At 41.2% G+C, this 22,753-nt stretch overlaps 1 protein-coding gene across 7 annotated transcripts in view; it reads right to left on the bottom strand.

Annotated features, from left to right (window-relative positions):
* The window catches only part of LOC115171625 (small G protein signaling modulator 3), a 34,625-nt gene extending 12,168 nt beyond the window's left edge, over positions 1–22,457 (bottom strand). For 3 of the 7 annotated variants that reach the window (XM_029728603.1, XM_029728607.1, XM_029728609.1), the window contains exons 1-4: positions 22,323–22,457; positions 2,544–2,636; positions 2,077–2,162; positions 1,716–1,779 (exon numbers count right to left, since the gene is read on the bottom strand). In XM_029728603.1, coding sequence (XP_029584463.1) covers positions 1,716–1,779; positions 2,077–2,162; positions 2,544–2,550 — 157 coding nt within the window. In that variant the 5' untranslated portion in view covers positions 2,551–2,636; positions 22,323–22,457. Of the gene's footprint in view, positions 1–1,715; positions 1,780–2,076; positions 2,163–2,543; positions 2,637–3,012; positions 3,078–17,253; positions 17,334–17,835; positions 17,853–22,322 lie in introns of those variants that run through there. The other 4 variants (XM_029728604.1, XM_029728605.1, XM_029728608.1 and 1 more) reach the window with 4 other exon arrangements.
* Positions 22,458–22,753: the final 296 nt, after the last annotated feature.

Genomic DNA, 22,753 nt, shown 5'->3' with positions numbered 1-22,753 from the left:
ATGTTTATCAACTCCACATGTAAATTCCCACTCCTAATTCATGAATAATTAAACTCAGCAAAAAAAGAAACGTCCCCTTTTCAGGATCCTGTCCTTCAAAGATAATTCGGAAAAATCCAAATAACTTCACAGATCTTCATTGAACAAGCATGTTTCCCATGCTTGTTCAATGAACCATAAACAATTAATGAACATGCACCTGCGGAACGGTCGTTAAGACACTAACAGCTTACAGATGATAGGCAATTAAGGTCACAGTTATGAAAACTTAGGACACTAAAGAGGCCTTTCTACTGACTCTGAAAAACACCAAAAGAAAGATGCCCAGGGTCCCTGCTCATCTGCATGAACATGCCTTAGGCATCCTGCAAGGAGGCATGAGGACTGCAGATGTGGCCAGGGCAATAAATTGCAATGTCCGTTCTGTGAGACGCCTAAGACAGCGCTACAGGGAGACAGGACGGACAGCTGATCATACTCGCAGTGGCAGACCACGTGTAACAACACCTGCACAGGATCAGTGCATCCGAACATCACACCTGCGGTACAGGATGGCAACAACAACTGCCCAAGTTACACCAGGAATGCACAATCTCTCCATCAGTGCTCAGACTGTCTGCAATAGGCTGAGAGAGCCTGGACTGTTGTAAGGCAGGTCCTCACCAAGCATCACCGGCAACAACGTCGCCTATGGGCACAAACCCACCGTGGACCAGATAGGACTGGCAAAAAGTGCTCTTCACTGACGAGTCGCAGTTTTGTCTCACCAGGTGTGATGGTCGGATTCGCGTTAATCGTCGAATTAATGAGCGTTACACCGAGGCCTGTACTCTGGAGCGGGATCGATTTGGAGGTGGAGGGTCCGTCATGGCCTGTGGCGGTGTGTCACAGCATCATCGGACTGAGCTTGTTGTCATTGCAGACATCCTCCTCCCTCATGTGGTACCCTTCCTGCAGGCTCATCCTGACATGACCCTCCAGCATGACAATGCCACCAGCCATACTGCTCGTTCTGTGTGTGATTTCCTGCAAGACAGGAATATCAGTGTTCTGCCATGGCCAGCGAAGAGACTGGATCTCAATCCCATTAAGCACGTCTGGGACCTGTTGGATCAGAGGGTGAGGGCTAGGGCCATTGCCCCCAGAAATGTCTGGGAACTTGTAGGTGCCTTGCTGGAAAAGTGGGGTAACATCTCACAGCAAGAACTGGCAAATCTGGTGCACTCCATGAGGAGGAGATGCACTGCAGTACTTAATGCAGCTGGTGGCCACGCCTGAGACCGACTGTTATTTTTGATTTTGACCCCCCTTTGTTCAGGGACACATTATTCAATTTCTATTTGTCACAAGTCTCTGGAACTTGTTCAGTTTATGTCTCAGTTGTTGAATCTTGTTAGGTTCATACAAATACTTACACATGTTAAGTTTGCTGAAAATAAACACAGTTGACAGTGAGAGGATGTTTCTTTTTTTGCTGAGTTTTTAAGTAGCCTTCGTTATTCTTTGGAGGTGGAACCGAAATGTGCATGTCCTATCTAGGACAGGAAATTACATTGAAATAATGGCGGCAACTTCCTCAGGGGGGCTCCTTTAACAGATATTCTCTGACGTTATTTTCTCCTCAGGTCTAATATTAGCTTAGCGAGAAATGCATTTGAGTGAAGTACAGGATAAATGAAAACAACTAAGTGGGTAACTAATATGACTGTTTTTACCGTCACTGTCCAGCCTGAAGCCAAACTCATCATACTGCAGTTCTGCCTCCTCTGTTGGGTCCTTCTGTAAACGGAGACAATAAGAGCATACAACGAGTTCCATGACATATTATATTAAAGCACGAGATAAATCACAGCAAACACTAAGGGTTAAGCAGTACCTTTATAGGTCAATGTGTGCAAACAAGACGCTACAAGAATGAATGGCAAAAAATATGAATACGGGCAGGTGTGGTAAAAACGTTCACATTCAATAAATCCAGAAATAGCCTAGACAACCACAGTATTAAGCTAGAGGCTCCCGCTCCTCAGTGCTAACCTAGCAATACCAAGGTATCGGTTCTGTCAGGTCAGTCCTTACCTGATAGTACTTGGCCAGGATGTCCTGGGGCCACATACTGGAGGTCAGGGCTGAGAAGGGGCCCCCAGGGGCTGGAGTGTAACCACCTGGAACACAGAGGGGGGAAGGAATGAGAGAAGAGGGAGGTAGAAGAGGTAAATGAGGTACTGTGAGGAGAAACAGATGGAGAGAGTCAAATAATGTGAGTGACAGGAAATAGAAGGACAAGAGAGGAAACATGAAGGGAAAGGGGCGAGGTGGGATGACAGAGGACTGAATGAGAATAGACTGACGGGGATAATCAAACCCTGACAGAGAAGTTTGAGAGAAAGACGGAATGGAAAATGAGAGGGGGGAGGGGGTGAGAGGAGAAACTGGCAGAAGGATAATCAAAAGCACTATCAGCAAGGGGAAGCGTAAGGGAAAGAAAAGGGAGAGGACAGAGGGATTGAGGGAGGGAGGAGGGGAAGCTGGATGGGAGCCCTTACCTGACATGCTGGAGGAGAGCAGAATGAATACAGTGTGTGTTGGTGTAGACAACAACTGTGTGAAAGGAGGGAGATCAGATACTAGCACCGACTCTGGAAGGAGAAAACACAAAACAGACAAATTACCCATCTGACCCAGTAACTCACTCACACTAATGTCCCAAAGATTAGTCCCCATTTAGTGAACTCCTTTTTGAATCCAAGAGTGGCATTAGAGCTCTTGCATGTTCAGTTTGGTCTTCAATTCCATGTAGCAAGGTAGCCAGCATTAGTACATTCTTTCGTAATCAGTCTTTCCCTCCCCTAGTAAGGAGGGGTCAGTTCAAACACATGAACAGACACTAGACAGAGCACACAATAAGAGCTTAACCCTTCTCCATGTGAAGCAGTAGAACTACTGGAGAAACAGCCTCGCGCTCATAAACACACCTCTTCCTTATAGAAAACAAACAAAACAGAAGAGACTCACATGACCTATTCTTGCACCATGCAGCCGGGATCAAAACTGATAGAACAAGAGAGGGGGGATGAGGAAAGAGAGATTGAAGCGAGAGATGAGGAAGAACAGATAATCAGTGCAAGAGAGAGAGAGCGAGTGGGAGAAAAATAAAACTGGGGGTGTGTGAAGGAGGAAGAGGGATAAAACTCCCTGAAGCACCAACTGTTCTCATGCAATAATCATGGCAGCGTGACCATGGCTGCTGTTCTACATACTGTAAATATCGCCCTTCCTTGACTTCTCTCACAAACACTATAAGAGTGTTATTGTCTTGAAAGTAAACCCATGACATGCCTAGCTCCTCAGGGAGTAGCATTTGAACTCAGTGTATTTGAATGAACAGCAGTTAATGTAAGTGTACCCATTAAGCCCACTTCCATCTTTGGATTCAAAGAAGAAAAAGAAAAATGTTCAGCAATTTAATGTTTCAACCAGTTATTCTAAGTCAATGAGATGTTTTATTATTAAGTTATGGACAGTTCCTACTAGTGGCCAATTTCAAAGCTGAAAAAAAAAAAAAAAAAAACCTTGGTGACTCTGATAATAACATTCCTGATTTTTTAGTACTACCTCAGATGTGATCATACCCAATGTAAAAATAGGAGATTAATGTGTTGATATATGCACATGATAGTAATTAATACACGTAGTATGCTATTTATTGCCAATTGAAAATAGGTTTTTCATGCTAGCAGTCGCACTATGTCAGTCAATACTGTAGCAACAGAACTCGGTGAACCACAACAATATAATCAAATCACATTTTATTGGTCACATACACGTTAGCAGATGTTAATGCAAGTGTAGCGAAATGCTTGTGCTTCTAGTTCAGACAATGTAGTAATATCTAACAAGTAATCTAACTAATTCACAATGACTACCTTGTACACACACAAATGTGAAGGGATGAATAAGAATATGTACATATAAATATATGGATGAGCGATGGCCGTGCGGCATAGGCAAGATGCAGTAGATGGTATAGAATACAGTATATACATATGAGATGAGTAATGTAGGATATGTAAACATTATTGAAGTGGCGTCATTTAAAGTGACTAGTGATACCATTATTAAGTACATTTATTAAAAGTGGCCAAAGATTTGAGTCTGTATGTTGGCAGCAGCCTCTCTATGTTAGTGATGGCTGTTTAACAGTCTGATGGCCTTGAGATAGAAAAACAGCTTCTGTCTCTCGGTCCCAGCTTTGATGCACCTGTACTGACCTAGTCTTCTGGATGATAGCAGGGTGAATAGGCAGTGGCTCGGGTGGTTGTTGTCCTTGATGATCTTTTTGGCCTTCCTGTGACACCAGGTGGTGTAGGTGTCCTGGAGGGAAGGTTGTTTGCCCCTGGTGATTCTTTGTGCAGAGCGCACCACCCTCTGGAGAACCTTGCGGTTGAGGGCGGTGCAGTTGCCGTACCAAGTGGTGATACAGTCCGACAGGATGCTCTCAATTGTGCATCTGTAAAAGTTTGTGAGGGTTTTAGTTGACAGGCAAAATTTCATCAGCCTCCTGAGGTTGAAGAGGCACTGTTGCGCCTTCTTCACCACACTGTGTGGGTGGACTATTTCAGTTTGTCCGTGATGTGTACGCTGAGGAACAATTTATTTTTTATTTTTTAAATAAAGACTTTCCACCTTCTCCATTACTGTCCTGTTGATGTGGATTGGGGGGGGGGGGGGGGGGGGGGTGCTCCCTCTGCAGTTTCCTGAAGTCCACAATCATCTCCTTTGTTTTGTTGACATTAAGTGAGAGGTTATTTCATTTTCCGGACACCACACTCCGAGGGCACTCACCTCCTCCCTGTAGGCCGTCTTGTTGTTGTTGGTAATCAAGACTACCACTGCAGTGTCGTCTGCAAACTTGATTGAGTTCACCCAGTCATGGGTGAACAGGGAGTACAGGAGAGGGCTGAGAACGCACCCTTGTGGGGCCCCAGTGTTGAGGATCAGCGGGGTGGAGATGTTTCCTACCCTCACCACCCTGGGGTGGCCCGTCAAAGTCCAGGACCCAATTGCACAGGGCGGGATCAAGACACAGGGTCTCGAGCTTAATGACGAGTTTGGAGGGATCTATGGTGTTAAATGCTGAGCTGTCGTCAATGAACATCATTCTTACATAGGTATTCCTCTTGTCCAGATAGGATAGAGCAGTGTGATGACGATTGCAGCGTCAGTGGACCTATTGGGGCAGTAAGCAAATTGGAGTGGGTCTAGGGTATCAGGTAGGGTGGAGGTGATATGTTCCTTGACTAGTCTCTCAAAGCACTTCCTGATGACAGCAGTGAGTGCAATGGGGCGATAGTCATTTAGTTCAGTTACCTTAGTTTTCTTAGGAACAGGAACAATGGTGGCCATCTTCAAGCATGTGGGGACAGCAGACTGGGATAGGGATTGATTGAATATGTCCGTAAACACACCAGCCAGCTGGTCTGCGCATGCTCTGAGGACACGGCTAAGGATACCGCCCTACCAAGCAAAAAGGCAGTAACTTCTCATTTGGTGGAAAATTTGTTAATGCCATTTTTGCTACATGAAATACATGGTTAATCAAGTGGGAAAGTATCCTGCCTTTATTGTATTGTTTTGGAGAAAAAGGGGGTCACGTTAACAGTAACTGCAAAAAGTTACTTTGCAACCCAGATAAAATAGCAGTAACTCAAGCCGTTTACCTTGGTTTCAACCTGCCCTTGGCTACAGTTACTGCCTTTTACCTTGGTATTATATCATTTTATTCTGATAGTGATACAATCGAACCTGTATTACACACACACAATCATGGCACTGCATTCCCGGGGGAAAATGATGGTTGAACTTGCTCTGAAACCCAGACACTGGTAAGAACTAAGCTAGCTAATGAGCATAGACTAACAATGCTACCTGCTCCTATAAGAGATGATCAGCAATTGATACTAACTTCAATCTATTAGCCCTATAATGAATTATATTCTGAAATTTCATCTGGTTTCTTTGACTCAGTACACACCACACACACGATTTCTAACCAGTGACAGCCATCTAGCTAGAACTGACGCGCCCCTACCAAAATGTCAAAACCTACTTAGCTAGCATTAGCGCTACCTGCTCACATAGACGATCAGCAATTTATACTAGCTTCTATATTCTGACATAAAAATACTGAATTGTCAAAAGTAGAGGTCGACCGATTGATTTTTCAACGCTGATACCAATTATTGGAGGACCAAAAAAGCCAGTACCGATTTTTTTTTAAATCGTCCAATTTATATATTATATATAAAATAATGACAATTACAACAATACTGAATGAACACTTATTTTAACTTAATATAATACATAAATAAAATCTATTTAGTCTCAAATAAATAAACTTGCTCAATTTGGTTTAAATAATGCAAAAACAGTGTTGGAGAAGCAAGTAAAAGTGCAATATGTGCCATGTAGAAAAGCTAACGTTTAAGTTCCTTGCACAGAACATATGAAAGCTGGTGGTTCAATATTCCCAATGAAGAAGTTTTAGGTTGTAGTTATTACAGTAAATATGACGCGTCGACTATTTCTCTCTATACCATTTGTATTTCATATACCTTTGACTATTAGATGTTCTAATAGGTACTTTAGTATTGCCTGCCTAATCTCAGGAGTAGATGGGCTTGAAGTCATAAACAGCTCTGTGAAGCAAGCCTTGCTAAGTGCTGCTGGCAAACGTAGTAAAGTTTGAATGAATGCTTACGAGCCTGCTGCCGCCTACCACCGACCGGTCAGTCAGACTGCTCTATCAAATCATAGACTTAATTATAATATAATAAATACAGAAATACAAGCCTTTGGACATTAATATAGTCAAATCCGGAAACTATCATTTCAAAAACAAAACGTTTATTCTTTCAGTGAATGGGTGGCAACCCTAAGTCTAAATATTGCTGTTACATTGCACAACCTTCAATGTTATGTCATAATTATGTAGAATTCTGGCAAATTAGTTCGCAACGAGCCAGGAGGCCCAAACTGTTGCATATACCCTGACTCTGTGTGCAATGAACGCAAGAGAAGTGCCACAATTTCCCTAGTTAATATTGCCTGCTAACATGAATTTCTTTTAAACCTGCATATTTAGTTTAAAAAATATATACTTCTGTGTATCGATTTTAAGAAAGGCATTGATGTTTATGGTTAGGTACATTCGTGCAACGATTGTGCTTTTTTCGCAAATGCGCTTTTGTTAAATCATCCCCCGTTTGGCGAAGTAGGCTGTGATTTGATAATAAATTAACAGGCACCACATTGATTATATGCAAGGACAAGCTAGTTAACCTAGTAATATCAACCATGTGTTGTTAACTAGTGATTATGTGAAGATTAATAGTTTTTTATAAGATACGTTTAATGCTAGCTAGCAACTTACCTTGGCTCCTTGCTGCACTCGCGTAAAAAGGTGGTCAGCCTGCCACGCAGTTTCCTCGTGGAATGCAATGTAATCGGCGTCCAAAAATGCAGATTACCGATTGTTATGAAAACTTGAAATCGGCCCTAATTAAATCTGTCGACCTCTAGTCAAAAGCCAAGCACGCTCATTTTCCGGTTGAGCACACACGAACAATTGCTACCTCATTAATAATATATCTAACACACATGTCCAGAGTTTTTGGTTCTTTTATATTCCAGTATTGAGTGACTGTCCTGGTCAGGAAAGTTAAAATCCAAAATTGTATCCGTCACTTTTGTTGGTAATTAGTACAACAACCTTTGCATGCCAAATGTGTGCTCAACATGTCTGCTTCAGTGTCATCATTACATGAGTGCAAGAAAAAAAACAGTTTTGCCAAAATGACTACCACCAATCCCTGTGGCCTAGATGATTATAGTATTTCTGGGAATCAAAGTTGCCATGTGGGGGTGCTTTAGGACTGTACAACCACATCAATACTAAGTGTTACTCCTGTCAATGTCCATCCATGCAATCTAAATAAGCATTAGAGCTATTAAGAGTGCTATTCTTATTAACTTAATATTAGAATAGTAAATAAAGATGCAAAATGTAAAGAGCCTTTTTTGGGAGGGAGCAGGTATGAAATTAACAGATGGACTTGACAATGAACATTTATTCTTAAAGTTATTTCTAAATTGTAAGTATCATTAATTCATTGTTTTAAATTTGCAATCTCATGGTATTTTTTTATAATTAGTATTACCCTACATCATACTTCTATCATGATCCAATACATCATTACAAGACAGGTAGTCATTTAATGTAATTCTAACAATTGCAGTGCTGCTTTTCACATTTATTCTTATAACAAGACATAGGCTACTTGAAATACACAGTACGTAACGTCACTGATGCAGAACCTACATCTCCATGTAAATGCAATTGGTATCTTAGGGGAAGACACACAAAGGATGCCGTTTCAATTATGTTACACTAGCAGTAATAAAATGAGAAGCATAGTAAACTAACACATGAAAATGGCAGATACGGCTCTTTGCTTTTGCATTACCCTACAATTTGTAACTTATCATGCCAAGGAAGAAGGCAGTAACTGATGTTTAAGGGTCAAAGGTCACAGAGGTCAGGGTCAAAATGAATAAAACATTTTACTTATAGTAAGACAACAGATCCCTACAGTACATCTCCAATGATCTCCCTACAATTAACTTAGCTGGAAAGTTAAAAAAATAAAAGTCAAGAAAAAGCTATATTTCTCAGCTCCAAGCTATGAGCAGTTACTGCCTTTTTGCTTGGTAGCGCAGAATAGATCTCACAGCTATTTTTACGCATTTTGTTTCACTGTTAAATGAACCTTGCATTGTTATACATAAACGCAATTCTTGTAAATTTGACATTTATCTCAGGTGGGCTTAAAGGGTACAGTATCACACCCCCCCCCCTCTAAACAGAATGTAAATGGATATAAATATTGTTCAACATAATCAATACTAACTTTGCATAATATTGTAGTATATTCATATCCCAGACAATTGGTTTCCAAATATTTTATGAGTAATGTGAACCAGCTTTCAGATAACACAACTTTTTTTAATGAGTTATGGTCTTTGTGCATGGAGTCTTGTCCACAGAGGGTCGGTGCGGGGGCAGGGTCTTAGTCTAACCAAGCAGTAACACACCTGATTCAACTAAATCAAGTCTTGATTGAAGTCTATGATTAGTTGAATCAGGTGTGTACTGGTTGGCAAGAACAAAAGCTTGGGACCAAATTAATCTCTGTGGTTACAATTAGACACCTAACTCCCTGTTATGAATGCTACTTTCATGATGAATAGAAATGGGGGAGATGATTATAATGCACATGACATAATGACATTTCTTAACATTCGGAAATTAATTATTTAAGAGGTGGCCTTATTTGGAACACCCATGGGCTTAAAGGGTACATTTGATACCCATTATACCCACTCCAGACTTTTCACATTTTATCAAATATTTTTTACCTCACATACAAAAATGTAATAAAAGGCCTAAAACTGCACGAGATATAAATATTTCATTTTATCTTCACTTTTTGAATTGAAAATTAGAGCTGTATACATTAGAAATGTCTAACCTTCGATTTTGTTGGGTACAAGGGATTCAAGCAAGGCAAAGAGTGGCTACTTTCAAGAATCTAATATATTTTGATTTGTTTAACACTTTGTCTTCACTATTATTCTACAATGTATAAAATAGTAAAACAAAAAGAAAAACCCTTGCATGAGTATGCCGAATACAATAGGTGTAGACCTTAGTGAAATGCTTACTTACAAGCCCTTAATCAATGCAGTTAAGAAAATACCTAAAGAAAAGGTAAGAGTTAAGAATAACAAATAATTAAAGAGCAGCAGTAAATAACAATAGCGGGGCTATATACAGGGGGCACCGGTACGGAGTCAATGTGCGAGGGCACCGGTGTCGAGGTAATCAGTACATGTAGGTAGTGTTTTTAGGTAGTGACTACGCATAAATAATAACAGAGTAGCAGCAGAGTATTAAGGGGGGGGGGGGGGGGGGGGGGGGGGTAATGCAAATAGTCTGGGCAGCCATTTGATAAGATGTTCATGAGTCTTATGGCTTGGGAGTAGAAGCTGTTTAGAAGTCTCTTGGACCTAGACTTGGCACTCCGGTATCGCTTGCCGTGTGGTAGCAGAGAGAACAGTCTATGACTAGGGTGGCTGGAGTCATTGACAATATTTAGGGCCTTCTTCTGACACCGCCTGGTATAGAGGTCCTGGATGGCAGGAAGCTTGGCCCCGGTGATGTACTGGGCCTTACTCATTACCATCTTTAGTGCCTTGCGGTTGGAGACCGAACAGTTGACAAACCAAGCAGTGATGCAACCAGCCAGCACGCTCTTGATGGTGCAGCTGTAAAACCTTTTGAGGATCCATGCCAAAACGTTTCAGTCTCCTAAGGGGGAATAGGTTTTGTCGTGCCCTATTCACGACTGTCTTGGTGTGCTTGGGCCATGTTTGTTGGTGATGTGGATGCCAACGCACTTGAAGCGCTCAACCTACTCCACTACAACCCCGTCGATGAGAATGGGGTCGTGCTCTGTCCTCCTTTTCCTGTAGACCACAATCTCCTGTGTCTTGGTCACATTGCGGGAGAGGTTGTTGTCCATGCACCACACATTCAGGTCTCTGACCTCCTCCCTATAGGCTGTCTCATCGTTCTCAGTTATCAGGCATACCACTGTTGTGTCATCGGCAAACTTAATGATGGTGTTGGAGTCATGCCTGGCCCTGCAGTCATGAGTGAACAGGCAGTACAGAAAGGGCCTGAGCACGTACCCCTGAGGAGCCTCCGTGTTAAGGACCAGCGTGGCGGATGTGTTGTTACCTACCCTTACCACCTGGGGGCAGCCCGTCAGGAAGTCCAGGATCCAGTTGCAGAGGGAGGTGTTTAGTGATGAGCTTTGAGGGCACTATGGTGTTGAACGCTGAGCTGTAGTCAATGAACAGCATTCTCACATAGGTGTTCCTTTTGTCCAGGTGTGAAAGGGCAGTGTGGAGTGCAATAGAGATTGCATCATCTGTGGATCTGTTGGTGAGGTTTGCAAATTGCAGTGGGTCTAAGGTTTCTGGGATAACAGTGTTGATGTGAGCCATGACCAACCTTTCAAAGCACTTCATGGCTACAGACGTGAGTGCTAGGGGTCGGTAGTCATTTAGGCATGTTACCTTAGTGTTCTTGGGCACAGGGACTATGGTGGTCTGCTTGAAATATGTTGGTATTACAGACTCTACAGATGCTCTCATGCATGTTTCAGTGTTACTTGCCTCGAAGCTAGCATATAAGTTATTTAGCTCGTCTGGTAGGCTTGTGTCACTGGGCTCTCGGCTGTGCTTCCCTTTGTGGTCTGTAATAGTTTGCAAGCCCTGCCACATCCGACGAGCATCGGAGCCGGTGAAATACGATTCAATCTTAGTCCTGTATTGACGCATTGCCTGTTTGATGGTTTGTCGGAGGCCATAGCAGGATTTCTTATAAGCTTCCGGGTTAGTGTCCCACTCCTTGAAAGCATTAGCTCTACACTTTAGCTCAGTGCGAATGTTGCCTGTAATCCATGGCTTTTGGTTAGTGTATGTACGTACAGTCACTGTGGGGACGACATTGTTGATGTACTTATTGATGAAGCCAGTGACTGATGTGGTGTACTCCCCAATGCCATCGGCAGAATCCTGGAACATATTCCAGTCTGTGCTAGCAAAACAGTCCTGTAGTTTAGCATCTATTCATCTAACCACTTTTATAGCAGGTGCTTCCTGCTTTAATTTTTGCTTGTAAGCAAGCATCAGGATGATAGAATTATGGTCAGATTTGCAAATGGAGGGCGAGGTAGAGCTTAGTTACAGCCAAATGTTAGTTAGCGAGATAAAGCTAACAAACTCTGTTCAATGTTAGGTACCTACAGATTCATACTACAGCTATGATAATTTGTTTGTATTGTTAGTAGTACGAGTTAGGATTATGAAGGTTTATTGTTTACCTAGCAAGATGTCTAAACAAAAGACTCGCCAGATGATTTGATGTCCCCTCATGTTAGCCAGGTGTCTCTGGGGGTGATTACATATGTACAGTTGAAATCGGAAGTTTACATACACTAAGGTTTGAGTCATTAAAACTCGTTTTTCAACCACTCCACAAATGTATTGTTAACAAACTATAGCTTTGCCAAGTCGGTTAGGACATCTACTTTGTGCATGACGTCATTTTTACAACAATTATTTACAGACAGATTATTTCACTGTATCACAATTCCTGTGGGTCAGAAGTTTACATACACTAAGTTGAATGTGCCTTTAAACAGCTTTGAAAATTTCAGAAAATTATGTTACGGCTTTAGAAGCTTCTGATAGGCTAATTGACATCATTTGAGTCAATTGGAGGTGGACCTGTGGATGTATTTCAAGGCCTACCTTCAAACTCATTGCCTCTTGGCTTGATATCATGGGAAAATCAAAAGAAATCAGCCAAGACCTCAGAAAAAACATTGTAGACCTCCACATGTCTGGTTCATCCTTGGGAGCAATTTCCAAATGCCTGAAGGTACCACGTTCATTTGGACAAACAATAGTACGCAAGTATAAACACCATGGGACCACGCAGCCGTCATTCCGCTCAGGAAGGAGACACGTTCTGTCTCCTAGAAATGAATGTATTTTGGTGCGAAAAGTGCAAATCAATCCCAGAACAACAGCAAAGGACCTTGTGAAGAAGCTGGAGGAAACAGGTACAAAAGATATATATATATATCCACAGTAAAACGAGTCCTATATCGACATAACCTGAAAGGCTGCTCAGCAAGGAAGAAGCCACTGCTCTAAAACCGCCATAAAAAAGCCAGACAATGGTTTGCAACTGCACATGGGGACAAAGATCATACTTTTCGGAAAAATGTCCTCTGGTCTGATGAAACAAAAATAGAACTGTTTGGACATAACGATGGTCATTATCATTGGAGGAAAAAGGGGGCGGCTTGCAAGCCGAAGAACACCATCCCAACCATGAAGCACGGGGGTGGCAGCATCATGTTGTGGGGGTGCTTTGCTGCAGGAGGGACTGGTGCACTTCACAAAATAGATGGCATCATGAGGATGGAAAATGATGTGGATATATTGAAGCAACATCAAGATATCAGTCAGGAAGTTAAAGCATGGTCGCAAATGGGTCTTCCAAATGGACAATGACCCCAAGCATACTTCCAAAGTTGTGGCAAAATGACTTAAGGACAACAAAGTCAAGGTATTGGAGTGGACATCACAAAGCCCTGACCTCAATCCCATAGAAAATGTGTGGGCTGAACTGAAAAAGCATGTGCGAGCAAGGAGGCCTACAAACCTGACTCAGTTACACAAGCTCTGTCAGGAGGAATGGGCCAAAATTCACCCAACTTATTGTGGGAAGTTTGTGGAAGGCTACCCAAAATGTTTGACCCAAGTTAAACAATTTAAAAGGCAATGCTACCAAATACTAAGTAAGTGTATGTAAACTTCTGACCCACTGGGAATGTGATACAAATTTTTTTTTAAAACCTGAAATAAATCTCTACTATTATTCTGACATTACACATACTTAAATTAAAGTGGTGATCCTAACTGACCTAAAACTGCATTTTTACTCTGATTAAATGAGTTTAAAAGGTATTTGGCTAAGGTGTATGTAAACTTCTGACTTAAACTGTACATGTCTAGACAATAGTGACCCATCCACTTACCTATATGTGGCTGGGGGTGGATAAAGCATTTCTTTCACATGACCCATCAATTTAGACAAGTGTGTCTGGGTTAGAGGTCGACCGATTAATCGAAATGGCCGATTAATTTGGGCCGATTTCAAGTTTTCATAACAATCGGTAATCTGCATTTTTGGATACCGATTACATTGCACTCCACGAGGAGACTGCGTGGCAGGCTGACTACCTGTTATGCGAGTGCAGCAAGGAGCCAAGGTATGGTGCTAGCTAGCATTAAACGTATCTTATAAAAAAAAAAAACTACACATGGTTGATGATATTACTAGGTTAACTAGCTTATCCTGCGTTGCATATAATTCGATGCGGTGCCTGTTAATTTATCATTGAATCACAGCCTTCTTCGCCAAACGGGTGATTTAACAAGCGCATTCGCAAAAAAAAAGCACTGTCGTTTCACCAACGTGTACCTAAACATCAACGCCTTTCTTAAAATCAATACACAAGTATATATTTTTAAACCTGCATATTCAGTTAATATTGCCTGCTAACATGAATTTCTTTTAACTAGGGAAATTGTGTCACTTCTCTTGCGTTCTCTGCAACAGAGTCAGGGTATATGCAGCAGTTTGGGCCGCCTGGCTCGTTGCGAACTGTGTGAAGACCATTTCTTCCTAACAAAGACAGCCAACTTTGCCAGACGGGGGATGCTTTAACAAAAGCGCATTTGCGAAAAAAGCACAATCGTTGCAAGAATGTACCTAACCATAAACATCAATGCCTTTCTTAAAATCAATACAGAGAACTATATTTTTTTAAACCTGCATATTTAGTTAAAATAAATTAATGTTAGCAGGCAATATTAAACTAGGAAAATTGTGTCACTTCTCTTGAGTTCATTGCAAGGAGAGTCAGGGTATATGCAACAGTTTTGGCCTCCTGGCTCGTTGCGAACTAATTTGCCAGAATTTTACGTAATTATGACATAACATTGAAGGTTGTGCAATGTAACAGCAATATTTAGACTTATGGATGCCACCCGTTTAGATAAAATACGGAACGGTTCCGTATTTCACTGAAAGAATAAACATTTTGTTTCCGGATTTGACCATATTAATGACCTAAGGCTCATATTTCTGTGTGTTATTATATTACAATTAAGTCTATGATTTGATAGAGCAGTCTGACTGAGCGGTGGTAGGCAGCAGCTTGCTCGTAAGCATTCATTCAAACAGCACTTTCCTGCGTTTGCCAGCAGCTCTTCGCAATGCTTCAAGCATTACGCTGTTTATGACTTCAAGCCTATCAACTCCCAAGATTAGGCTGGTGTAACTGATGTGAAATGGCTAGCTAGTTAGCGGGGTGCACGCTAATAGCATTTCAAACGTCACTCACTCTGAGACTGGAGTAGTTGTTCCCCTTGCTCTGCATGGGTAACGCTGCTTCGAGGGTGGCTGTTGTCGATGTGTTCCTGGTTCGAGCCCAGGTAGGAGCAAGGAGAGGGACGGAAGCTATACTGTTACACTGGCAATACTAAAGTGGCGGCCCAAACTGCTGCATATACCCCGACTCTGTTGCAAGAGAAGTGACACATTTTCCCTAGTTAAGAAATTCATGTTAGCAGGCAATATTAACTAAATTTGCAGGTTTAAAAATATATACTTGTGTATTGATTTTAAGAAAGGAGCAACGTGTACCTAAGCAATTATATGCAACGCAGGACAGGCTAGATAAACTAGTAATATCATCAACCATGTGTAACTAGTGATTAAGATTGATTGATTGTTTTTTTATAAGATAAGTTTAATGCTAGCTAGCAACTTACCTTGGCTTCTTACTGCATTCGTGTAACAGGCAGGCTCCTCGTGGAGTGCAATGTAAAGCAGGTGGTTAGAGCGTTGGACCAGTTAACCATAAGTTTGCAAGATTGAATCCCTGAGCTGACAAGGTAAAAATCTGTAATTCTGCCCCTGAACAAGGCAGTTAACCCACCGTTCCTAGGCCGTCATTGAAAATAAGAATGTGTTCTTAAGTGACTTGCCTAGTTAAATAAAAGGTGTTAAAAAAATATATAAAAATTAAATCTGCCAAATCAGTGTCCAAAAATACCGATTTCCGATTGTTATGAAAACTCGAAATCGGCCCTAATTAAATCGGCCATTCCGATTAATCGGTCGACCTCTACCTGTAACGTCACTTTGTTACTTTTAAGTCCGCTTTTGAAAATACATGCATACAATTACAGTACTTATACTTACTCTGAAATAAAGGGTATTTTAGTAAATTGCATTACGATCAGTGATTTTAGTATTATACAAGTAATTTGGGATTAACAAATAACACTGATGATTTGTTGAGTTACAGAATATCTGATAGAAATCAATACAGTTAAACTATTCACTACTCATTACCGAAACATGTAGTCTCATCTCCGTAACCTGCGCATCATTACCATAATGCACCGATATTGAGGAGATTAGGAAAAATAAAACGTATACTTTAAGCAATTTTGTCTTAATCTCCATCCAGATATATGTGCATAAATACAACTCGTAACACATACTGTATACATAAGTGATGACAAAAACCTTTTAAAAAAATGTTGTGTTACTGTAATGAGAAATTACAAAAAAGTTACATTTGTAATATTTTTATTTTCATTGTGATGTTTAACTCAGGCCTTGTCATTAGGGGAGCAATGTTACAAAATATAAAACAATTGATTTGCTTACAACTTTTTGGGACTTTGAAAACTGTTGCAATAATGAACATTTTTGCATTGGTAGTTGTGGAAATTGTGGTAAAATGCATATCTGATCAAAAAATTTATCCTAATAATATCTCAGTGATCCAAGAGGAAATGTCATGAAAAATAATCATTTTTTGGGTCAAATTTCAGTTGTGTGAGAATGACCCATGCTTGTGTATATTTCTGTGTGCGTTTGCAAGGACAAATCAACAGGCGTTAGCCTATCTGGTGAATGAATAACGAAACCTAAAATCATATGAGTGAGTGACCCTTCTGCAGCCATGACAGTCAGTAGAAAATCCCCACTCGATAACACACAACTCAGTTCATACCCAGACTCATATCACAGCGAGTCAAGATAGAGCTTACAGACAAACGCAGTTACCTCATCACAGGCCAAAAGAACACCTAGTTGGTTACCCATGGAGACCGTTTCCCCCGGAGACAGTGTCGACTTTTAATCTTGGGTTGGAAGGAAAACTCACTCAATTCTTATGAGCTGTGTAGCATAGATGATGTTTGTTTGCCATTCCTCTGAGCCAACAAGTCATGTTCTCTAATCACTATGACAAAAACACATTACAGCACCCCTGGGCCCTAGTAACACAGTGTTCATGGTAACTAACAGTACTTAGCCTATTGAAGTTGTAATCAGCGACAGTCAGAGACTTGTTGACCGGAAGTGATGTGGGGACAGGTCACAGAGAAAAATAAAAAAGCACACACGCTCGCACACACACACCTTTAAGTTAACCAGACACATTTTACGACACCAGGAGACCTTTTACAAACCTGTTTAGCTTGCTGAACTGTGACAATCACTCCCGGCAAGTATACCATGGTAACCGACGGCAGCTTCATGGAAACAGACACTGTCGGAAAACAAACGTTGTGACAACAACACGACACCTTGAAAACATTAAACAGCAGGAGGCTCGCTCTTCTGAGACAACTTCCTAGAGACCATTCATTCACAGTTAACAGCCCCACTACCACCTCCTCATAAACATAGACTACATTAGCATAATAGCTATAGCCAGCCAGCCAAGCATATCAGGCCAACCACCATGGCAACAAAGCAGTCATTCATCCAGACAGGGAGTATCAGCATATGAAGAGGATATTTGGGACTTGAGAAATCAATTGGTGGTTTGGAGGATAGCCAGAGCAGTCCTAGACTAGTCCTTGTGTGTTTCCTGTTTCGGGGGTACAGGGCAACAAGTAGCCTACACAGTCATTTGTTGGATTGGTATTACACATTTATAGCACAAATTTATCCCTTTTCTACATTCTTAAAGACAATTCTGGAAGAAAGCAAGATAAAGAGAGATGGCTGGACAGATTTTAAGGCGAGGCTATCCTGTGTTTACCTACACTTTACACAATGAAGATCCTGCTGTGTGGGCTGGGAGTGCCCTGTGTGTGTGAGCCCTCAGTCACCAGAGCAGGAGATCTGGCTTGCAGATTCAGTGCCTCTTTAAATCCCTGCTGAAGACACATTTTTATAATGATGTGTTTAATGTGTGATTTTAATTATCCACCTTGTTTCTTTCCCCTTCCTCCGCTCTTTGTTAGTACTTATATTTTATGTTGTTTTATGATGTGATGTTTTATGATGTGATGTTGTTTTATGATGTGATGTTTTATGATGTGAAGTTGTTTTATGATGTGAAGCACTGTTGCTTGTACTGAAAGGTGCTATACAAAACATTATTTTTGAATGTATTATTATTAAAATAGCAGCTAAATTTGACATTCACGTCATTTATCAGATGCTCTTATCCAGAGCAACTTACAGGAGCAATTAAGGTTAAGTGCCAAGCTCAAGGGTACAGAGAGATTTTTTTCCACCTAGTCGGCTCTGGGATTCGAACCAGCTGCCTTTCAGTTACTGGCCCAATGCTCTTAAAGGAAGTGCTATGATGGGCCCTCTCCCTCTCTCCTGATGCAGACTCTGGTGTGTGTGACCTGTTCTCTGCTCAAAATCCTTAATCCATCCCCTTACTCCCTGGCTCTCCCTTCAGCAGGTCCCCTCAGAGCCAGCCAGCCACGTCAGCAAATGGTGAGTCACAGCAGGCTAAATCATTGGACACACACACACACACACACACACGAGCACCACTATGATCAACAGCAGGCCCCATTCTCTTAGGCATGCTGGCGCCGTACCGCACACACGCCCCATCACAGGTTCCTACACCTATTCCAACACACAGACATGTGTGACACAGTAAGGAGAAATGGCACTTTCTCTGAAATCCCAAATACTATTCTGGGTAAAGCTCCATAAATCCACAGCCTTCCAAGGAACTTAGAGGGAACTTAAATGTCATCACATCACTCCCTACTGAGGAAACAGGCTCTGCCTCTGATCCAAACGAACACAGTATGCAACAGAATCAGTCACACTGTGGTCTTTAACCAACAGGTGTTAAAGACAGAGTGTGTGGTGGAGCCAGTAAGACGGTACCATTCATTTCAGTATTGAGACGTACAGATGTTTCCAACACACTGGAGCAACATACAGAAGTCTAAGACTTGTTATTTTTTTGTTGCTGCATTGTATAGGCTTAATACAACCATCCTAGGCACTCAGACCAGACGCCAATAACAAAACAGAGCCATACATGACAACCAAAATCAATACTTAACAGTGTCAGTAAAATAATGCACACCACTTTAAACATCTAATAAGGATGAAAATTACACACACACACCTGACCGAGGGATGGGCAACTTTGTTCATGGCTCAGGGGTCTGCATACCCTAGCCTTTTGGGGCCCTATGTGAAATTGTCTTGGGCCCTCCCCATCCACAGTGAAAGCATATTTTTGGTTGTATTACAAATTTCATGCAATTCTATTCATTTTGCCACGGGGGGATTTAAAAAAAAAAATCAGCGCACTACGCATTATGCGGGTTGAATGCTGTAACAGAATAAAACTATTTCTAAAAGTCCCACGATGGTAGTGACTGATCATGACTGCTTATTACTTATTAACCATCACTTATTCACATTGCTTTAATATTACTTCAGTTGTGTACATTACATTTGTTTTATTTGATTACTATCATTTCATTCCAAGTCATCATCTCTATAGAACTGCTGCCTACGCTGTCTGACAAAAATCCCTATTTAGTAGTTATTCAGAGTAAATAAGGCAGACTTATGATTGCTGAATACCAATACCTCGAAGCAACTGCTCTCCGTGTATCCCCTCTTGATCATGCATTCATCTGTAGCTTACGTAGCAGGCATAAAAGAAACAGAACGGACATGTAGCCGCGCAATGGATTACAGGTCAATGTAGTTAATTATCACATTTTCTGCACTAAACTATGTAGAACATTGGCCAGTTGGCAACTAAAACATCGTACATTTCAGACATGATCCGATTTCTCTACAGAAACTGCAGTGCATTGACAGAAAAAAAATGAATTTCAAATAATTAGCTAGTTGTTTAAAAACGAGAAAACAACCGACATTTCGGTTAAATCCCTAAGGACTAGTAGTGGTGCGCGACTCCTGTGGTGGGAGTCGGCTCTTGCGCGACTCCTGTGGTGGGAGTCGGCTCTTGCGCGACTCCTGTGGTGGGAGTCGGCTCTTGCGCGACTCCAAAATACGCTGAAACGGATGCACACACGTACACACCACCTCATTATTGCTGAGTCCTACTAGGAAGACTGCATTTGCATTCTTGAGGACTGACATGAGCATGATGCTGCCCCTTTGCTCATCAACTTAGCCTATAAAAGGACTAGGTGATGTGTAAGAACAAGAATATTTCTGTGATATTTCTGCTGTGTTCAGCCTTGATGGACCCCATGGAATGACAAGGCGCAATCTACGCTGATAAGGCTAGCAAGTTAGCAGATTTTAGGAAAATTAAATTAAACATTTGGTCATATTTAGAACATGCATTTCATAATCCACCGAAATATTTGGTCTGCATTAACATGGCCTAGAGGAGTGTCCCAGTTTGACAGTAGGTGATAGGGACACTGTCATAATGTCACTATTCTAAAAAGGTGGGGTCCACCATGGGGCCCATCAAGGCTGCGCACAGTCACTTAGATGTACATCCCATTACAAAATATGTAATAAATATCCATTCTCAGTGAAAAAAATAAAAAACAATAGAACCTTAACATCAATTACCTCAGAAACCCTATGTCATTTGACTTACCATTATGCCTCTAGAGACGTGTCATTACACGAGATGCCACGCCCACAATGATGCCCAATGAACCAATTTTTGTATCAGTCACATACTTTCTCAATAACACACAGGCATTGACTGTTATTGTACACATTTATAGGATAACCATTACAAAGCTTAAGTCTCCCTGGTGTCCCACTTAACAATACTCACCCTATACTTGTTTTTATTTATTTTACCTTTATTTTACCAGGTAAGTTGACTGAGAACACATTCTCATTTTCAGCAACGACCTGGGGAATAGTTTCAGTTTCACTTGAATATACGTTTGATGAATTTACGAGGCATTAATAGACAAGACATTGCTAGATACAGATTACCAAAATATAACCTATGCACATGGTTCTGACTGTCTGCCCCGATCCTCTCTTTCCCTTGCTGGCTTGCCTGTTACTCTTTCTCTTCGCTATGAAAAATGCTAGTGTGTGTTTGGTCTTCGGTATGTTGAGTGTAGAATAGTTCAGCCTACTCACTGATAGTCCCTACTTTAATGGATTTGCGCGAGACATTGCATGACAAGAAATGGCAAAATACAGCATTGCGATAGCCTACATCTTCTGATTACTGTTGCACGGTTCTGACTGTCAGCCTAGGGACCGACACACCTACCTATGTCTGGCTGTGCTCCCGCCCATCACTCTCTCCCTTGCTAGCTGGCTCTTTCTTTGCTGTGAAAGATGCAAAAGTTTGTGTTTTCGAAGTAGACTATGGCAAATAGTTTCCACCTTTGGAGTCGACTAAGCACTAGCAGTTTTTAATTTCCTGCAATTCTACACATGTTGCCATAGGATGCAGAGAAATGTTTGCAGTTAATATGATATCTGAGTGGTATCTGAATAAGGGTCCCCGGTCATTCATTTGACCGTGATTGCCACAAGTTTAGATAGCTGGGTAGACTAATTTACCAATCTAAAAATGTTTTGCTGACATGGGCTAATTGAGTGACCATCTGTGACAGCCATAAGAGAAAACTACTGATGCACAACCACATTTCGAAATTGCACCTTGTGTTTCTACTATTCTAACTCAGTAAGTTGAGACCAACTGAGTTCCTAAACATAATACAAAATAAAATATCCGCGGGTCTACAAAAGGTGTACAAGTGTACACTACGCATGTGTGGAAAAACGTAGTAAGCACCATCATCCATGGTACCGATCACAAATCCTCATCAACGAACTCCCCATACTAACGTTAGTTAACTTACATGTTTCGGTTATAAATAACATATTCCATTGTAGTAGCAACACATTAACGTTATATTGATGCCAACAGTCCAACCATATGTCACGACTTGGATGGATGGAAACCTTTATCGTTCGTCATCACTTGACATGAACATATTCTTTGATTCGTGATTGTATTGGCTACCTAACAAGGTACATTTCAGTTTACTAATATACTGTTCAGAACATGCTAGCTAGCTAGCTACATTGCCAATCGTGATAGATAGATTCAATGAGCATGCATGAAGCCTGGCTAGTAAGTTACAGTTCTAGCTTGCTTGATAACAACGCAAATGTTAACGTTACTTTAACTGGCGAACTAATAGCTAGCTAGGTAGCTATCCATATGTTAAATATGGATCTGACTACAACAAGTGCAGTGTCAGTGACTACATTACAATAGCTAGTGTCTTACCTTATTGTCATTCTGTACAATTACAAAAACTGTCCAGTGTTTTCCGACGGCGTTTCTTAGTTGTAAAAATAGCCAAATCTGCTACTACTAGGGTTCTCCGTTTTGCGTCATGCACCTGTTTGCGGTGCGTTTCTCTTTGGTATCATTGCGCTTCTCCAGTGTTTTCCAATGTGAAAAGTAGTCCCAGATCCCAGAACTACAGTACGTAGCGTAATCTGTCTTCATATCCTTCCGCATTGGACTCGATTAATGACGTGGAGTGTGGTTTGAAATGAATGAATATGTATCAATTGTTTTATTTAAATTATATAATGTCTACTTTGAAAGTGATTCAGTCCAAGAACAAATATGAATACATTTAAAGATGTGGAATATCGGTATTTGAGAGAAATAAAGTGAGTATCGAAAGAATAGGCATTGAATTTCCTGTT

The sequence above is a fragment of the Salmo trutta genome, chromosome 32 (assembly GCF_901001165.1).
Source record: "Salmo trutta chromosome 32, fSalTru1.1, whole genome shotgun sequence".
Lineage (NCBI taxonomy): Eukaryota > Metazoa > Chordata > Actinopteri > Salmoniformes > Salmonidae > Salmo > Salmo trutta.
This window is presented reverse-complemented; position numbering and strand designations above follow the sequence as displayed.